The 16492-nt window shown below is 55.0% G+C and overlaps 1 protein-coding gene across 1 annotated transcript; it reads left to right on the top strand.

The window, feature by feature from the left end:
• The first annotated feature begins 3789 nt into the window (after positions 1-3789).
• Positions 3790-13312, top strand: SLC35B2 (solute carrier family 35 member B2). The gene is made up of 4 exons (XM_069768256.1): positions 3790-3899; positions 10122-10312; positions 10470-10627; positions 12137-13312. Exons 1-4 carry the CDS (start codon positions 3877-3879, stop codon positions 13073-13075), a joined length of 1311 nt encoding a protein of 436 aa, XP_069624357.1. The 5' UTR covers positions 3790-3876; the 3' UTR covers positions 13076-13312.
• The last annotated feature ends 3180 nt before the right edge of the window (positions 13313-16492 follow it).

The raw sequence follows: 16492 nt of genomic DNA, 5'->3' as shown, positions 1-16492 counted from the left end.
CGTCCATAGATTATACCGAGTACAGGGGAGAGGAGCGTCCATAGATTATACCGAGTACAGGAGAGAGGAGCGTCCATAGATTATACCGAGTACAGGACAGAGGAGCGTCCATAGATTATACCGAGTACAGGGGAGAGAGGAGTGTCCATAGATTATACCGAGTACAGGAGAGAGAGGAGCGTCCATAGATTATACCGAGTACAGGAGAGAGGAGCGTCCATAGATTATACCGAGTACAGGAGAGAGGAGCGTCCATAGATTATACCGAGTACAGGAGAGAGAGGAGCGTCCATAGATTATACCGAGAACAGGAGAGAGGAGCGTCCATAGATTATACCGAGTACAGGAGAGAGGAGCGTCCATAGATTATACCGAGAACAGGAGAGAGGAGCGTCCATAGATTATACCGAGCACAGGAGAGAGGAGCGTCCATAGATTATGCCGAGTACAGGAGAGAGGAGCGTCCATAGATTATACCGAGTACAGGAGAGAGGAGCGTCCATAGATTATACCGAGTACAGGAGAGAGGAGCGTCCATAGATTATACCGAGTACAGGAGAGAGGAGCGTCCATAGATTATACCGAGTACAGGAGAGGCGCGTCCATAGATTATACCGAGTACAGGGGAGAGGAGCGTCCATAGATTATACCGAGTACAGGGGAGAGGAGCGTCCATAGATTATACCGAGTACAGGGGAGAGGAGCGTCCATAGATTATACCGAGTACAGGAGAGAGGAGCGTCCATAGATTATACCGAGTACAGGAGAGAGGAGCGTCCATAGATTATACCGAGCACAGGAGAGAGGAGCGTCCATAGATTATACCGAGAACAGGAGAGAGGAGCGTCCATAGATTATACCGAGCACAGGAGAGAGGAGCGTCCATAGATTATACCGAGCACAGGAGAGAGGAGCGTCCATAGATTATACCGAGTACAGGGGAGAGGAGCGTCCATAGACTATACCGAGTACAGGGGAGAGGAGCGTCCATAGATTATACCGAGTACAGGAGAGAGGAGCGTCCATAGATTATACCGAGCACAGGAGAGAGAGGAGCGTCCATAGATTATACCGAGTACAGGAGAGAGAGGAGCGTCCATAGATTATACCGAGCACAGGAGAGAGAGGAGCGTCCATAGATTATACCGAGTACAGGAGAGAGGAGCGTCCATAGATTATACCGAGTACAGGAGAGAGGAGCGTCCATAGATTATACCGAGCACAGGAGAGAGAGGAGCGTCCATAGATTATACCGAGTACAGGGGAGAGGAGCGTCCATAGATTATACCGAGTACAGGAGAGAGGAGCGTCCATAGATTATACCGAGCACAGGAGAGAGAGGAGCGTCCATAGATTATACCGAGTACAGGAGAGAGGAGCGTCCATAGATTATACCGAGTACAGGAGAGAGAGGAGCGTCCATAGATTATACCGAGTACAGGAGAGAGAGGAGCGTCCATAGATTATACCGAGTACAGGGGAGAGGAGCGTCCATAGATTATACCGAGTACAGGAGAGAGGAGCGTCCATAGATTATACCGAGTACAGGGGAGAGGAGCGTCCATAGATTATACCGAGTACAGGAGAGAGGAGCGTCCATAGATTATACCGAGTACAGGAGAGAGGAGCGTCCATAGATTATACCGAGTACAGGAGAGAGGAGCGTCCATAGATTATACCGAGTACAGGAGAGAGGAGCGTCCATAGATTATACCGAGTACAGGAGAGAGAGGAGCGTCCATAGATTATACCGAGAACAGGAGAGAGAGGAGCGTCCATAGATTATACCGAGTACAGGAGAGAGGAGCGTCCATAGATTATACCGAGAACAGGAGAGAGAGGAGCGTCCATAGATTATACCGAGTACAAGAGAGAGGAGCGTCCATAGATTATACCGAGCACAGGAGAGAGAGGAGCGTCCATAGATTATACCGAGTACAGGAGAGAGGGGAGCATCCATAGATTATACCGAGTACAGGAGAGAGAGGAGCGTCCATAGATTATACCGAGTACAGGAGAGAGGAGCGTCCATAGATTATACCGAGTACAGGAGAGAGGAGCGTCCATAGATTATACCGAGTACAGGAGAGAGGAGCGTCCATAGATTATACCGAGTACAGGAGAGAGGAGCGTCCATAGATTATACCGAGTACAGGAGAGAGGAGCGTCCATAGATTATACCGAGTACAGGGGAGAGGAGCGTCCATAGATTATACCGAGTACAGGAGAGAGGAGCGTCCATAGATTATACCGAGTACAGGAGAGAGGAGCGTCCATAGATTATACCGAGTACAGGAGAGAGGAGCGTCCATAGATTATACCGAGTACAGGAGAGAGAGGAGCGTCCATAGATTATACCGAGAACAGGAGAGAGAGGAGCGTCCATAGATTATACCGAGTACAGGAGAGAGGAGCGTCCATAGATTATACCGAGAACAGGAGAGAGAGGAGCGTCCATAGATTATACCGAGTACAAGAGAGAGGAGCGTCCATAGATTATACCGAGCACAGGAGAGAGAGGAGCGTCCATAGATTATACCGAGTACAGGAGAGAGGGGAGCATCCATAGATTATACCGAGTACAGGAGAGAGAGGAGCGTCCATAGATTATACCGAGTACAGGAGAGAGGAGCGTCCATAGATTATACCGAGTACAGGAGAGAGGAGCGTCCATAGATTATACCGAGTACAGGAGAGAGGAGCGTCCATAGATTATACCGAGTACAGGAGAGAGGAGCGTCCATAGATTATACCGAGTACAGGAGAGAGGAGCGTCCATAGATTATACCGAGTACAGGGGAGAGGAGCGTCCATAGATTATACCGAGTACAGGAGAGAGGAGCGTCCATAGATTATACCGAGTACAGGAGAGAGAGGAGCGTCCATAGATTATACCGAGTACAGGAGAGAGGAGCGTCCATAGATTATACCGAGTACAGGAGAGAGGAGCGTCCATAGATTATACCGAGTACAGGAGAGAGGAGCGTCCATAGATTATACCGAGTACAGGAGAGAGGAGCGTCCATAGATTATACCGAGTACAGGAGAGAGGAGCGTCCATAGATTATACCGAGTACAGGAGAGAGGAGCGTCCATAGATTATACCGAGTACAGGAGAGAGGAGCGTCCATAGATTATACCGAGTACAGGAGAGAGGAGCGTCCATAGATTATACCGAGTACAGGAGAGAGGAGCGTCCATAGATTATACCGAGTACAGGAGAGAGGAGCGTCCATAGATTATACCGAGTACAGGAGAGAGGAGCGTCCATAGATTATACCGAGTACAGGAGAGAGGAGCGTCCATAGATTATACCGAGTACAGGAGAGAGGAGCGTCCATAGATTATACCGAGTACAGGAGAGAGGAGCGTCCATAGATTATACCGAGTACAGGAGAGAGGAGCGTCCATAGATTATACCGAGTACAGGAGAGAGGAGCGTCCATAGATTATACCGAGTACAGGAGAGAGGAGCGTCCATAGATTATACCGAGTACAGGAGAGGAGCGTCCATAGATTATACCGAGTACAGGAGAGAGGAGCGTCCATAGATTATACCGAGCACAGGAGAGAGAGGAGCGTCCATACATTATACCGAGTACAGGAGAGAGGAGCGTCCATAGATTATACCGAGTACAAGAGAGAGGAGCGTCCATAGATTATACCGAGCACAGGAGAGAGAGGAGCGTCCATAGATAACTGTTCTGTGTTGCAGTCCGGGCACTTCCCGCAGGTGTCGGCAGGTGGCGCACTTTCCCAGTCTTTTCGTTCCTCCTCGCCGCCAGGTGTCGCTGTTCTCCGGGGCGGAGCTTCGCTGTTGTCTGTCAGCAGGAGACGTTTGTGTCCGAGAATCATTACTGAGTGGAGACCGGAGAGATGAGGAGCGCAGCCCGGAGCCGGTGAGTGGTCTGTGCGGTGACGTCAGAGCGGAGGCACGTGACCGAACCGAGACCCCCGCATCTAATATGTCCTTCACTGCACGGTCCTCTCCCGTGTGTGTCCCCCTCTATAGCGTCCCCTCCCGTGTGTCCCCCTCTATAGCGTCCCCTCCCTTGTGTCCCCCCCCTATAGCTTCCTCTCCCGTGTGGCCCCTTACAGCGTCCCCTCCTGTGTGTCCCACCTATAGCTTCCTCTCCCGTGTGGCCCCTTACAGCGTCCCCTCCTGTGTGTCCCACCTATAGCGTCCCCTCCTGTGTCCCCCTCTATATCGTCCCCTCCTGTGTGTCCCCCTCTATATCGTCCCCTCCTGTGTGTTTCCCCTATATCGTCCCCTCCTGTGTGTCCCCCTCTATATCGTCCCCTCCTGTGTGACCCCCCTATAGCGTCCCCTCCCGTGTGTCCCCCTCTATATCGTCCCCTCCTGTGTGTCCCCCCTATAGCGTCCCCTCCTGTGTGTCCCCCCTATAGCGTGCCCTCCCGTGTGTCCCCCCCTATAGCGTCCCCTCCTGTGTCCCCCCTATAGCGTCCCCTCCCGTGTGTCCCCCCCTATAGCGTCCCCTCCCGTGTGTCCCCCCCTATAGCGTCCCCTCCTGTGTCCCCCCCTATAGCGTCCCCTCCCGTGTGTCCCCCCTATAGCGTCCCCTCCCGTGTGTCCCCCCTATAGCGTCCCCTCCCGTGTGTCCCCCCTATAGCGTCCCCTCCCGTGTGTCCCCCCTATAGCGTCCCCTCCCGTGTGTCCCCCCTATAGCGTCCCCTCCCGTGTGTCCCCCCCATAGCGTCCCCTCCTGTGTGTCCCCCCCTATATCGTCCCCTCCTGTGTGTCCCCCCCTATATCGTCCCCTCCTGTGTGACCCCCCTATAGCGTCCCCTCCCGTGTGTCCCCCCCTATAGCGTCCCCTCCCATGTGTCCCCCCCTATAGCGTCCCCTCCTGTGTGTCCCCCCCTATAGCGTCCCCTCCTGTGTGTCCCCCCCTATAGCGTCCCCTCCCGTGTGTCCCCCCTATAGCGTCCCCTCCCGTGTGTCCCCCTCTATATCGTCCCCTCCTGTGTGTCCCCCCTATAGCGTCCTCTCCTGTGTGTCCCCCCTATAGCGTCCCCTCCCGTGTGTCCCCCCCTATAGCGTCCCCTCCTGTGTCCCCCCTATAGCGTCCCCTCCCGTGTGTCCCCCCCTATAGCGTCCCCTCCCGTGTGTCCCCCCCTATAGCGTCCCCTCCTGTGTCCCCCCCTATAGCGTCCCCTCCTGTGTGTCCCCCCTATAGCGTCCCCTCCTCTGTGTCCCCCCTATAGCGTCCCCTCCCGTGTGTCCCCCCTATAGCGTCCCCTCCCGTGTGTCCCCCCCTATAGCGTCCCCTCCCGTGTGTCCCCCCCATAGCGTCCCCTCCCGTGTGTCCCCCCCTATATCGTCCCCTCCTGTGTGTCCCCCCCTATATCGTCCCCTCCTGTGTGTCCCCCCTATAGCGTCCCCTCCCGTGTGTCCCCCCCTATAGCGTCCCCTCCCGTGTGTCCCCCCCTATAGCGTCCCCTCCTGTGTGTCCCCCCCTATAGCGTCCCCTCCTGTGTGTCCCCCCCTATAGCGTCCCCTCCCGTGTGTCCCCCCTATAGCGTCCCCTCCCGTGTGTCCCCCCTATAGCGTCCCCTCCCGTGTCCCCCCTATAGCGTCCCCTCCCGTGTGTCCCCCCCTATAGCGTCCCCTCCCGTGTGTCCCCCCTATAGCGTCCCCTCCCGTGTGTCCCCCCCATAGCGTCCCCTCCCGTGTGTCCCCCCCTATATCGTCCCCTCCTGTGTGTCCCCCCTATATCGTCCCCTCGTGTGTCCCCCTCTATATCGTCCCCTCCTCTGTCCCCCCTATAGCGTCCCCTCCTGTGTGTCCCCCCTATAGCGTCCCCTCCTGTGTGTCCCCCCTATAGCGTCCCCTCCCGTGTGTCCCCCTATAGCGTCCCCCCTATAGCGTCCCCTCCCGTGTCCCTCTCTATAGCGTCCCCTCCCGTGTGTCCCCCCTATAGCGTCCCCTCCCGTGTGTCCCCCCTATAGCGTCCCCTCCCGTGTGTCCCTCTCTATATCGTCCCCTCCTGTGTGTCCCCCCTATAGCGTCCCCTCCAGTGTGTCCCCCTCTATATCGTCCCCTCCCGTGTGTCCCCCTCTATGGCGTCCCCTCCCATGTGTCCCCCTCTATAGCGTCCCCTCCCGTGTGTCCCCCTCTATAGCGTCCCCTCCCGTGTGTCCCCCTCTATAGCGTCCCCTCCCGTGTGTCCCCCTCTATAGCGTCCCCTCCCGTGTGTCCCCCTCTATAGCGTCCCCTCCCGTGTGTCCCCCTCTATAGCGTCCCCTCCCGTGTGTCCCCCTCTATAGCGTCCCCTCCCGTGTGTCCCCCTCTATAGCGTCCCCTCCCGTGTGTCCCCCTCTATAGCGTCCCCTCCCGTGTGTCCCCCTCTATAGCGTCCCCTCCCGTGTGTCCCCCTCTATAGCGTCCCCTCCCGTGTGTCCCCCTCTATAGCGTCCCCTCCCGTGTGTCCCCCTCTATAGCGTCCCCTCCCGTGTGTCCCCCTCTATAGCGTCCCCTCCCGTGTGTCCCCCTCTATAGCGTCCCCTCCCGTGTGTCCCCCTCTATATCGTCCCCCTCTATAGCGTCCCCTCCCGTGTGTCCCCCCTATAGCGTCCCCTCCCGTGTGTCCCCCCCTATAGCTTCCCCTCCCGTGTGTCCCCCCCTATAGCTTCCCCTCCCGTGTGTCCCCCCCCTATAGCTTCCCCTCCCGTGTGTCCCCCTCTATAGCGTCCCCTCCCGTGTGTCCCCCTCTATAGCGTCCCCTCCCGTGTGTCCCCCTCTATAGCGTCCCCTCCCGTGTGTCCCCCTCTATAGCGTCCCCTCCCGTGTGTCCCCCTCTATAGCGTCCCCTCCCGTGTGTCCCCCTCTATAGCGTCCCCTCCCGTGTGTCCCCCTCTATAGCGTCCCCTCCCGTGTGTCCCCCTCTATAGCTTCCCCTCCCGTGTGTCCCCCCTATAGCGTCCCCTCCCCCTATAGCTTCCCCTCCCGTGTGTCCCCCTCTATAGCGTCCCCTCCGCGCTCCCGGGGCCTGTGTGTGTGATTGTGTCCTCCTCTTCCTCCTCCGCCAGTGATGAGGCTGAATTCCTCCTTTATTTGCCTCCTCTGCTCCAGTGCACACAGCGGCCATTGTGACCTGTGCGCGGCCTCTAAAGGGTTAAACAAACAGTCCCAGGAGCTTCCTGTACAGGAGGACGGTAACCCCCGCAGCGCCACTGAGGGCGCACTACTCCCATCATCTTCACTGTAGGAGTAGTCCATACCGACAGAGTCCAGGGCCGCGCGGGGGTTATGGCCTCCATGTGCCAGCGCCTCCTCACACTGACACCGCCCGCCTCCTCACACTGGCACCGCCCGCCTCCTCACACTGGCACCGCCCGCCTCCTCACACTGGCACCGCCCGCCTCCTCACACTGGCACCGCCCGCCTCCTCACACTGGCACCGCCCGCCTCCTCACACTGGCACCGCCCGCCTCCTCACACTGGCACCGCCCGCCTCCTCACACTGGCACCGCCCGCCTCCTCACACTGGCACCGCCCGCCTCCTCACACTGGCACCGCCCGCCTCCTCACACTGGCACCGCCCGCCTCCTCACACTGGCACCGCCCGCCTCCTCACACTGGCACCGCCCGCCTCCTCACACTGGCACCGCCCGCCTCCTCACACTGGCACCGCCCGCCTCCTCACACTGGCACCGCCCGCCTCCTCACACTGGCACCGCCCGCCTCCTCACACTGGCACCGCCCGCCTCCTCACACTGGCACCGCCCGCCTCCTCACACTGGCACCGCCCGCCTCCTCAGTTCACTTTGACAGGTGTGGAATAGATGATTCGCAGATGGAGCAGCAGTATTATAGTAGTTATATTCTTGTACATAGGGGCAGTATTATAGTAGTTATATTTTTGTACATAGGGGCAGTATTATAGTAGTTATATTCTTGTATATAGGAGCAGTATTATAGTAGTTATATTCTTGTACATAGGGAGCAGTATTATAGTAGTTATATTCTTGTACATGGGAGTATTATAGTAGCTATATTCTTGTACACAGAAGCAGTATTATAGTAGTTATATTCTTGTATATAGGAGCAGTATTATAGCAGTTATATTCTTGTACATAGGGGGCAGTATTATAGTAGTTATATTCTTGTACATAGGAGCAGTATTATAGTAGTTATATTCTTGTACATAGGAGCAGTATTATAGTAGTTATATTCTTGTACATAGGGGCAGTATTATAGTAGTTATATTCTTGTACATAGGGGGCAGTATTATAGTAGTGATATTCCTGTACATAGGGGCAGTATTATAGTAGTTATATTCTTGTACATAGGAGCAGTATTATAGTAGTTATATTCCTGTACATAGGGAACAGTATTATAGTAGTTATATTCTTGTACATAGGAGCAGTATTATAGTAGTTATATTCCTGTACATAGGGAGCAGTATTATAGTAGTTATATTCTTGTACATAGGAGCAGTATTATAGTAGTTATATTCCTGTACATAGGGGCAGTATTATAGTAGTTATATTCTTGTACATAGGAGCAGTATTATAGTAGTTATATTCCTGTACATAGGAGCAGTATTATAGTAGTTATATTCCTGTACATAGGAGCAGTATTATAGTAGTTATAGTCTTGTACATAGGAGCAGTATTATAGTAGTTATATTCTTGTACATAGGAGCAGTATTATAGTAGTTATAGTCTTGTACATAGGAGCAGTATTATAGTAGTTATATTCTTGTACATAGGAGCAGTATTATAGTAGTTATATTCCTGTACATAGGAGCAGTATTATAGTAGTTATAGTCTTGTACATAGGAGCAGTATTATAGTAGTTATATTCTTGTACATAGGAGCAGTATTATAGTAGTTATATTCTTGTACATAGGGGCAGTATTATAGTAGTTATATTCTTGTACATAGGAGCAGTATTATAGTAGTTATATTCTTGTACATAGGAGCAGTATTATAGTAGTTATATTCTTGTACATAGGGGCAGTATTATAGTAGTTATATTCTTGTACATAGGAGCAGTATTATAGTAGTTATATTCTTGTACATAGGAGCAGTATTATAGTAGTTATATTCTTGTACATAGGAGCAGTATTATAGTAGTTATATTCTTGTATATAGGAGCAGTATTATAGTAGTTATATTCTTGTACATAAGGGCAGTATTATAGTGGTTATATTGTTGTACATAGGGGCAGTATTATAGTGGTTATATTTTTGTACATAGGAGCAGTATTATAGTAGTTATGTTCTTGTACATAGGAGCAGTATTATAGTAGTTATATTCTTGTACATAGGAGCAGTATTATAGTGGTTATATTGTTGTACATAGGGGCAGTATTATAGTGGTTATATTTTTGTATACATAGGATCAGGATGTCGGTGCGACTGTGTCTGGGGCAGTATGCTGGGGCTACTGTGGAGGGACAGGACGCTGGGTCCGCTCTGTTGGGGGGCTGGACACCGTTGCAACTGTTAGGGGGGGTGCAGGGTGCCTGTTAGGCTGTGGGGGCAGGATGCTTAGGCCGCTGTGTGAGTGGGGGGTGCTGCATGACGCCGGTGCAATTGGGGGGCGGGGGGTCTCGCATAGAGAGGGCATGCAGCAGAGGGCTCCTTCCCTGTGGTCGGGGGTCTGTTTTCCCCAGCAGCCATGGTCTGCGGAGACTTTTGGGGAAGTGTCAGCTATTAACCCGTCACATCCTGGATCGCGCACAGAGGAGGCTGGTGATATTGGTGTGTGATGCTCAGTGATGTGCGTGCTGGGGCGGTGCTGACAACCCCTCACACACCCCGGCGGGCTGGTTGTCGGCAGTAGGGGCAGTGCTGGGTGTCTGGACGTCTCGGCCGCTCTTCTTGGCTTTGTGGCTGCAGATAAGATGTTATCAGAGTCGCAGTAACGGCCGTCTTGTTATCAGCAGGACAACACCTGATAATTTTGTGCCGCCAGATTAGCGGCGTCTCGTGCTCTGCGGCCCCCGCTCCTGTGCTGGGGGCTGGGTGACACATGGGGGCAGCTATCCAGGCCCTTGGTGCATTTTGTCCGTTTCCTCTGGGGGCAGGCACGGTCTTTGGAGCTTGTATGATGGGGGTAGTAGTACCTTGTATGTATCCTCCTCTCCCCAGGTCTCTGCTCCTCATGGTTATCCTCCTGGGGGTCTCTGCAGAAGAGCCGCCCCCTGCAGCCCCGGCGGTGGACGCATGGACAGACTTCTGGCTGCTGCGCTTTATGGTGAATATCGCCGGTTATGGCACCATCCTGATCCCCGGCTTCCTGCTCATACACTACTTCAAGCGGCGCAACTACCTGGAGACGGGTGAGTGGCTCCGCGGGCCGATCCGGGGTGCGTGGCACGTGATGCTGGTCCTAGAGGGAGGCCGTGTGCTGCCACAGATGGCGCCTGGATGCACAGTGCCCCCATTTTTCAGGTCCTGACCTCAGTGGTCCTCACACTTGTCTCCTGTCGGCCGCAGGTCGCGGGATCTGTTTTCCTGTGGTGAAGTCTTGTGTATTTGGACACGAGTCGAAGTCACTGGCAGCAGATGAGCCGTCATCCAGCGCCCGGGTAGATGTGGACCCCTCCACCACGCAGCAAGCCTTCAAACTGCTCTTCTGTGCCGCCGGCCTCCAGGTAAGAGGCCACGAGTCTCCTCTAATAGCCCTTGGGGAGAAGTAAAGGAGAACCCAGATGGTGTCGGCACGGACCGCGATAGGATGTAGCCGCAGCTCCGCGTCAGTGTCCAGACCGTGTCTGCTACACCCGGGCATTACCGAGACGTGGCGATGCTTCATATTGTGGGGAGTGTACCGCGTCTCATCAACCACCTCACCGGGGGCCATCTCTCATCTCTGTCCTCCTCCTCAGGGCCCGCTCGGCCCTCAGTATTTTCTCAGTACTCACTCTACCCCCTTCTCCTCCTCCGGGCTTACTTGTCCTCCGCTGGCCTCGCTCGTCATCTCCTCCTTCTCCACCGGCCTCGCTCGTCATCTCCTCCTTCTCCACCGGCCTCGCTCGTCATCTCCTTCTTCTCCACCGGCCTCGCTCGTCATCTCCTCCTTCTCCACCGGCCTCGCTGGTCATCTCCTCCTTCTCCACCGACCTCGCTGGTCATCTCCTCCTTCTCCACCGACCTCGCTGGTCATCTCCTCCTTCTTCACCGACCTCGCTCGTCATCTCCTCCTTCTCCACCGACCTCGCTCGTCATCTCCTCCTTCTCCACCGACCTCGCTTGTCATCTCCTCCTTCTCCACCGACCTCGCTTGTCATCTCCTCCTTCTCCACCGGCCTCGCTCGTCATCTCCTCCTCCACCGGCCTCGCTCGTCATCTCCTCCTCCACCGGCTTTGCTCGTCATCTCCTCCTCCACCGGCTTTGCTCGTCATCTCCTCCTCCACCGGCTTTGCTCGTCATCTCCTCCTCCACCGGCCTCGTTCGTCATCTCCTCCTCCACCGGCCTCGCTCGTCATCTCCTCCTCCACCGGCCTCGCTCGTCATCTCCTCCTCCACCGGCCTCGCTCGTCATCTCCTCCTCCACCGGCCTCGCTCGTCATCTCCTCCTCCACCGGCCTCGCTCGTCATCTCCTCCTCCACCGGCCTCGCTCGTCATCCCCTCCTCCACCGGCCTCGCTCGTCATCCCCTCCTCCACCGGCCTCGCTCGTCATCCCCTCCTCCACCGGCCTCGCTCGTCATCCCCTCCGCCTCCACCGGCCTCGCTCGTCATCCCCTCCGCCTCCACCGGCCTCGCTCGGCCTCCCCTCCGCCTCCACCGGCCTCTCTCGTCCTCCCCTCCTTCTCCACCGGCCTCGCTCGTCATCCCCTCCGCCTCCACCGGCCTCGCTCGTCATCTCCTCCTCCACCGGCCTCGCTCGTCATCCCCTCCTCCACCGGCCTCGCTCGTCATCCCCTCCGCCTCCACCGGCCTCGCTCGGCCTCCCCTCCGCCTCCACCGGCCTCTCTCGTCCTCCCCTCCTTCTCCACCGGCCTCGCTCGTCCTCCCTTCCTTCTCCTCCTCTGCCCTTGCTCGATCTTCCCCCAAGGCTTGCCCATCCATCCCCCCGAGGCTCGCCCGACCCTCCTCCTCTGGACTTGTCTTTTTCCTCCCTCGCCCCATTTTGATCTTGCTTTTCTGTGTTTCCGCAGATCTCGTACCTGACCTGGGGTGTCTTACAAGAACGGGTGATGACCCGGACGTACTCCTCCTCCGATCCTGGGACTCCAGGGGAGAAGTTCAGAGACTCTCAGTTCTTGGTGTTCATGAACCGTATCCTGGCTCTGACGGTGGCCGGCATGTACTGTGCCCTCACCAAGCAGCCGCGCCATGGGGCGCCCATGTACAAGTACTCGTTTGCTTCCCTCTCCAACATCCTGAGCAGCTGGTGTCAGTACGAGGCGCTGAAGTTCATCAGTTTTCCCACGCAGGTCCTGGCCAAGGCCTCCAAGGTCATCCCCGTCATGCTGATGGGAAAGCTGGTCTCCCACAAGAGCTACGAGTACTGGGAGTATTTCACCGCCGTCCTCATCTCCGTGGGGGTCAGCATGTTCTTACTGTCTAATGGGGGCGGTCATCGTGCTTCAGGGGTCACCACCTTCTCAGGGGTGGTCATCTTGGCAGGGTACATCGTGTTCGACAGCTTCACCTCCAACTGGCAGGACTCTCTCTTCAAGTACAAGATGTCTTCTGTGCAGATGATGTTCGGGGTGAACCTCTTCTCCTGCCTCTTCACGGTCTTCTCTCTGCTGGAACAGGGGGGTCTGCAAGACGCTATCCGCTTCATGTCGCGACACCCAGACTTTGCGTTCCACGCGGCTCTCCTGTCCGTGTGCTCGGCGTTCGGCCAGCTCTTCATATTCTACACCATAAACAAGTTTGGGGCGGCCATCTTCACCATCATCATGACTCTGCGCCAGGCGCTGGCCATCCTGCTGTCCTGCTTGCTCTACGGTCACCCGGTCACCCCGGTGGGGGCAGTCGGCGTGGCAGTGGTTTTTCTTGCCTTATTCCTCCGTGTCTATGCCCGTGGCAGGATAAAGATGAAGGGGAAGAAGGCTGCCGAAGCCGCGGTGATACAGAAGGTGTGATGGCGATGTGACCACTGGTGCGTCGTACAATGGGGACTTGTGTCTGGCGGACCTCCGGGAGTGCCGCCTGTGGACTGTATCCTGTCTCTTGGGAGCACGGCGGCTGCAGGGTGGATCCGGCTGCCGTCTCCCACAGGGACAGAAGCTGAGCGCAGCTCTGAAGGAGGAACTTTTTTTTTTTTATTTGTATCCTGGACTGGAGTCTTCTCATTCTTATTAAACGACACATTTACATTTTCTACAGATTTAATTTCAACCCAAAAAATTGCAAAGATAGAAAATTGTGCAAACAGCAAAAGATTCCAGACCTGTGGGTGTGAATGTAACGTTCCCCCCGAGGACAGTAATGATGTGACCGAAGTCGCCAAGAGGCTCAAAGTAAAGTAAATGCTCACAAAGTGCTGTATAGCTAGAGCTCTGCAGTGCCGTCACCGAGGACGGCGGCTATCCGTCACCAGAGCCCTGCGGTGCCGTCACCGAGGACGGCGGCTATCCGTCACCAGAGCTCAGCGATGCCGTCACCGAGGACGGCGCCTATCCGTCACCAAAGCTCTGCGGTGCCGTCACCGAGGACGGCGCTTATCCATCGCCAGAGCTCTGCGGTGCCGTCACCGAGGACGGCGCTTATCCATCGCCAGAGCTCTGCGGTGCCGTCACAGAGAATGCCGCTTATCCATCGCCAGAGCTCGGCAGTGACACCTGAGCCGTGTCTCGGGCGCGGTCCTGGCTCTGTGTTGGCAGCTGTATACACCGTAGTCTCCAGTTATAAACCCCCTGATCCGCAGCTGCAGACGTCACTCCTTACATTTGATGAGGTCCACAGTCCACACTGATTATAAATGTCCACTCCCCGTAATAACCGAGCGGCTCCTCCGGATTCCAGACCTGGGAGGCTCCATTTATGTGACTGATAAAGACTGTCAGCCAGTGCAGCACTGTAGAAGAGTCACAATCATCCGTGTGTGAGTATCGGGCAGTGTGCAGCACTCCGGTGATGGACGGTCATGGCGCCAGTATCGGGCAGTGTGTGGCACTCCAGTGATGGACGGTCATGGCGCCAGTATCGGGCAGTGTGCGGCACTCCGGTGATGGCGTCAGTATCGGGCAGTGTACGGCACTCCGGTGATGGGTGGTCATGGCGTCCGTATCGGGCAGTGTACGGCACACTGGTGATGGACGGTCATGGCGTCCGTATCGGGCAGTGTGGCACTCTGGTGATGGACGGTCACGGCGTCAGTATCGGGCAGTGTACGGCACTCCAGTGATGGACGGTCACGGCGTCCGTATCGGGTAGTGTACGGCACTCCGGTGATGGACGGTCATGGCGTCAGTATCGGGCAGTGTGCGGCACTCCGGTGATGGGCGGTCACGGCGTCAGTATCGGGCAGTGTACGGCACTCCGGTGATGGACGGTCATGGCGTCCGTATCGGGTAGTGTGGCACTCTGGTGATGGACGGTCACGGCGTCAGTATCGGGCAGTGTACGGCACTCCGGTGATGGACGGTCATGGCGTCCGTATCGGGTAGTGTACGGCACTCCGGTGATGGACGGTCACGGCGTCAGTATCGGGCAGTGTACGGCACTCCGGTGATGGACGGTCATGGCGTCCGTATCGGGTAGTGTACGGCACTCTGGTGATGGACGGTCACGGCGTCAGTATCGGGCAGTGTACGGCACTCCGGTGATGGACGGTCATGGCGTCAGTATCGGGCAGTGTGCGGCACTCCGGTGATGGGCGGTCACGGCGTCAGTATCGGGCAGTGTACGGCACTCCGGTGATGGACGGTCATGGCGTCCGTATTGGGTAGTGTACGGCACTCCGGTGATGGACGGTCACGGCGTCAGTATCGGGCAGTGTGCGGCACTCTGGTGATGGACGGTCACGGCGTCGGTATCGGTGTTGCACGCTCTGCAGCAGTGTCGGACCTTGTGTCTCTGCCTGTGGAGCCGCTGCGGAGCCCAGGAATGCTGTTGACCTTGTTGTGTGGTGGAGCCGCCTGCACCGGAGGCCTCGCAGCGATCCCAGATTAATGATAATACATGGATCTGGGGCAGAGACGTCCGCCCGGCCCATCCATATACTGCCTGCAATGCCTCATCTCCCCTGTGGAGGCGCCAGAGCCCATAGAGAAAACATACCAGAGACCCCTGTAATGAGACCCTCACCCCCAATACTGCAGACGGCGGCCGGAGGGTTGACCGGACTCCACACCACACAAACCAGGAATGTACACTCCACTCACCTCCAGAGCTGCACTCACTATTCTGCTGTTACATCTGGGGGAAATTGTGTGTAAATGGGTTAGTAACTGGCTTAGTGATAGAAAGCAGAGGGTGGTTATAAATGGTATAGTCTCTAACTGGGTCGCTGTGACCAGTGGGGTACCGCAGGGGTCGGTATTGGGACCTGTTCTCTTCAACATATTCATTAATGATCTGGTAGAAGGTTTACACAGTAAAATATCAATATTTGCAGATGATACAAAACTATGTAAAGCAGTTAATACAAGAGAAGATAGTATTCTGCTACAGATGGATCTGGATAAGTTGGAAACTTGGGCTGAAAGGTGGCAGATGAGGTTTAACAATGATAAATGTAAGGTTATACACATGGGAAGAAGGAATCAATATCACCATTACACACTGAACGGGAAACCACTGGGTAAATCTGACAGGGAGAAGGACTTGGGGATCCTAGTTAATGATAAACTTACCTGGAGCAGCCAGTGCCAGGCAGCAGCTGCCAAGGCAAACAGGATCATGGGGTGCATTAAAAGAGGTCTGGATACACATGATGAGAGCATTATACTGCCTCTGTACAAATCCCTAGTTAGACCGCACATGGAGTACTGTGTCCAGTTTTGGGCACCGGTGCTCAGGAAGGATATAATGGAACTAGAGAGAGTACAAAGGAGGGCAACAAAATTAATAAAGGGGATGGGAGAACTACAATACCCAGATAGATTAGCGAAATTAGGATTATTTAGTCTAGAAAAAAGACGACTGAGGGGCGATCTAATAACCATGTATAAGTATATAAGGGGACAATACAAATATCTCGCTGAGGATCTGTTTATACCAAGGAAGGTGACGGGCACAAGGGGGCATTCTTTGCGTCTGGAGGAGAGAAGGTTTTTCCACCAACATAGAAGAGGATTCTTTACTGTTAGGGCGGTAAGAATCTGGAATTGCTTGCCTGAGGAGGTGGTGATGGCGAACTCAGTCGAGGGGTTCAAGAGAGGCCTGGATGTCTTCCTGGAGCAGAACAATATTGTATCATACAATTAGGTTCTGTAGAAGGACGTAGATCTGGGGATTTATTATGATGGAATATAGGCTGAACTGCATGGACAAATGTCTTTTTTTCGGCCTTACTAACTATGTTACTATGTTACTATGTTACATCGTGTCTTATC

The sequence above is a fragment of the Ranitomeya imitator genome, chromosome 5, assembly GCF_032444005.1.
Source record: "Ranitomeya imitator isolate aRanImi1 chromosome 5, aRanImi1.pri, whole genome shotgun sequence".
Classification (NCBI taxonomy): Eukaryota; Metazoa; Chordata; class Amphibia; order Anura; family Dendrobatidae; genus Ranitomeya; species Ranitomeya imitator.
Note: the sequence above shows the minus strand (reverse complement) of the source record. Positions and strands in the feature narration are given on the sequence as shown.

What these genes read in the sequence shown, in the direction of transcription:
- SLC35B2 (XM_069768256.1), top strand. Translation starts at nt 3,877, where the DNA reads ATGAGGAGCGCAGCCCGGAGCCG. An exon ending in AGGAGCGCAGCCCGGAGCCG is followed by an intron (nt 3,900 to 10,121) that starts GTGAGTGGTCTG and finishes TCCTCTCCCCAG; the next exon opens with GTCTCTGCTCCTCATGGTTA. An exon ending in TCTGTGCCGCCGGCCTCCAG is followed by an intron (nt 10,628 to 12,136) that starts GTAAGAGGCCAC and finishes GTGTTTCCGCAG; the next exon opens with ATCTCGTACCTGACCTGGGG.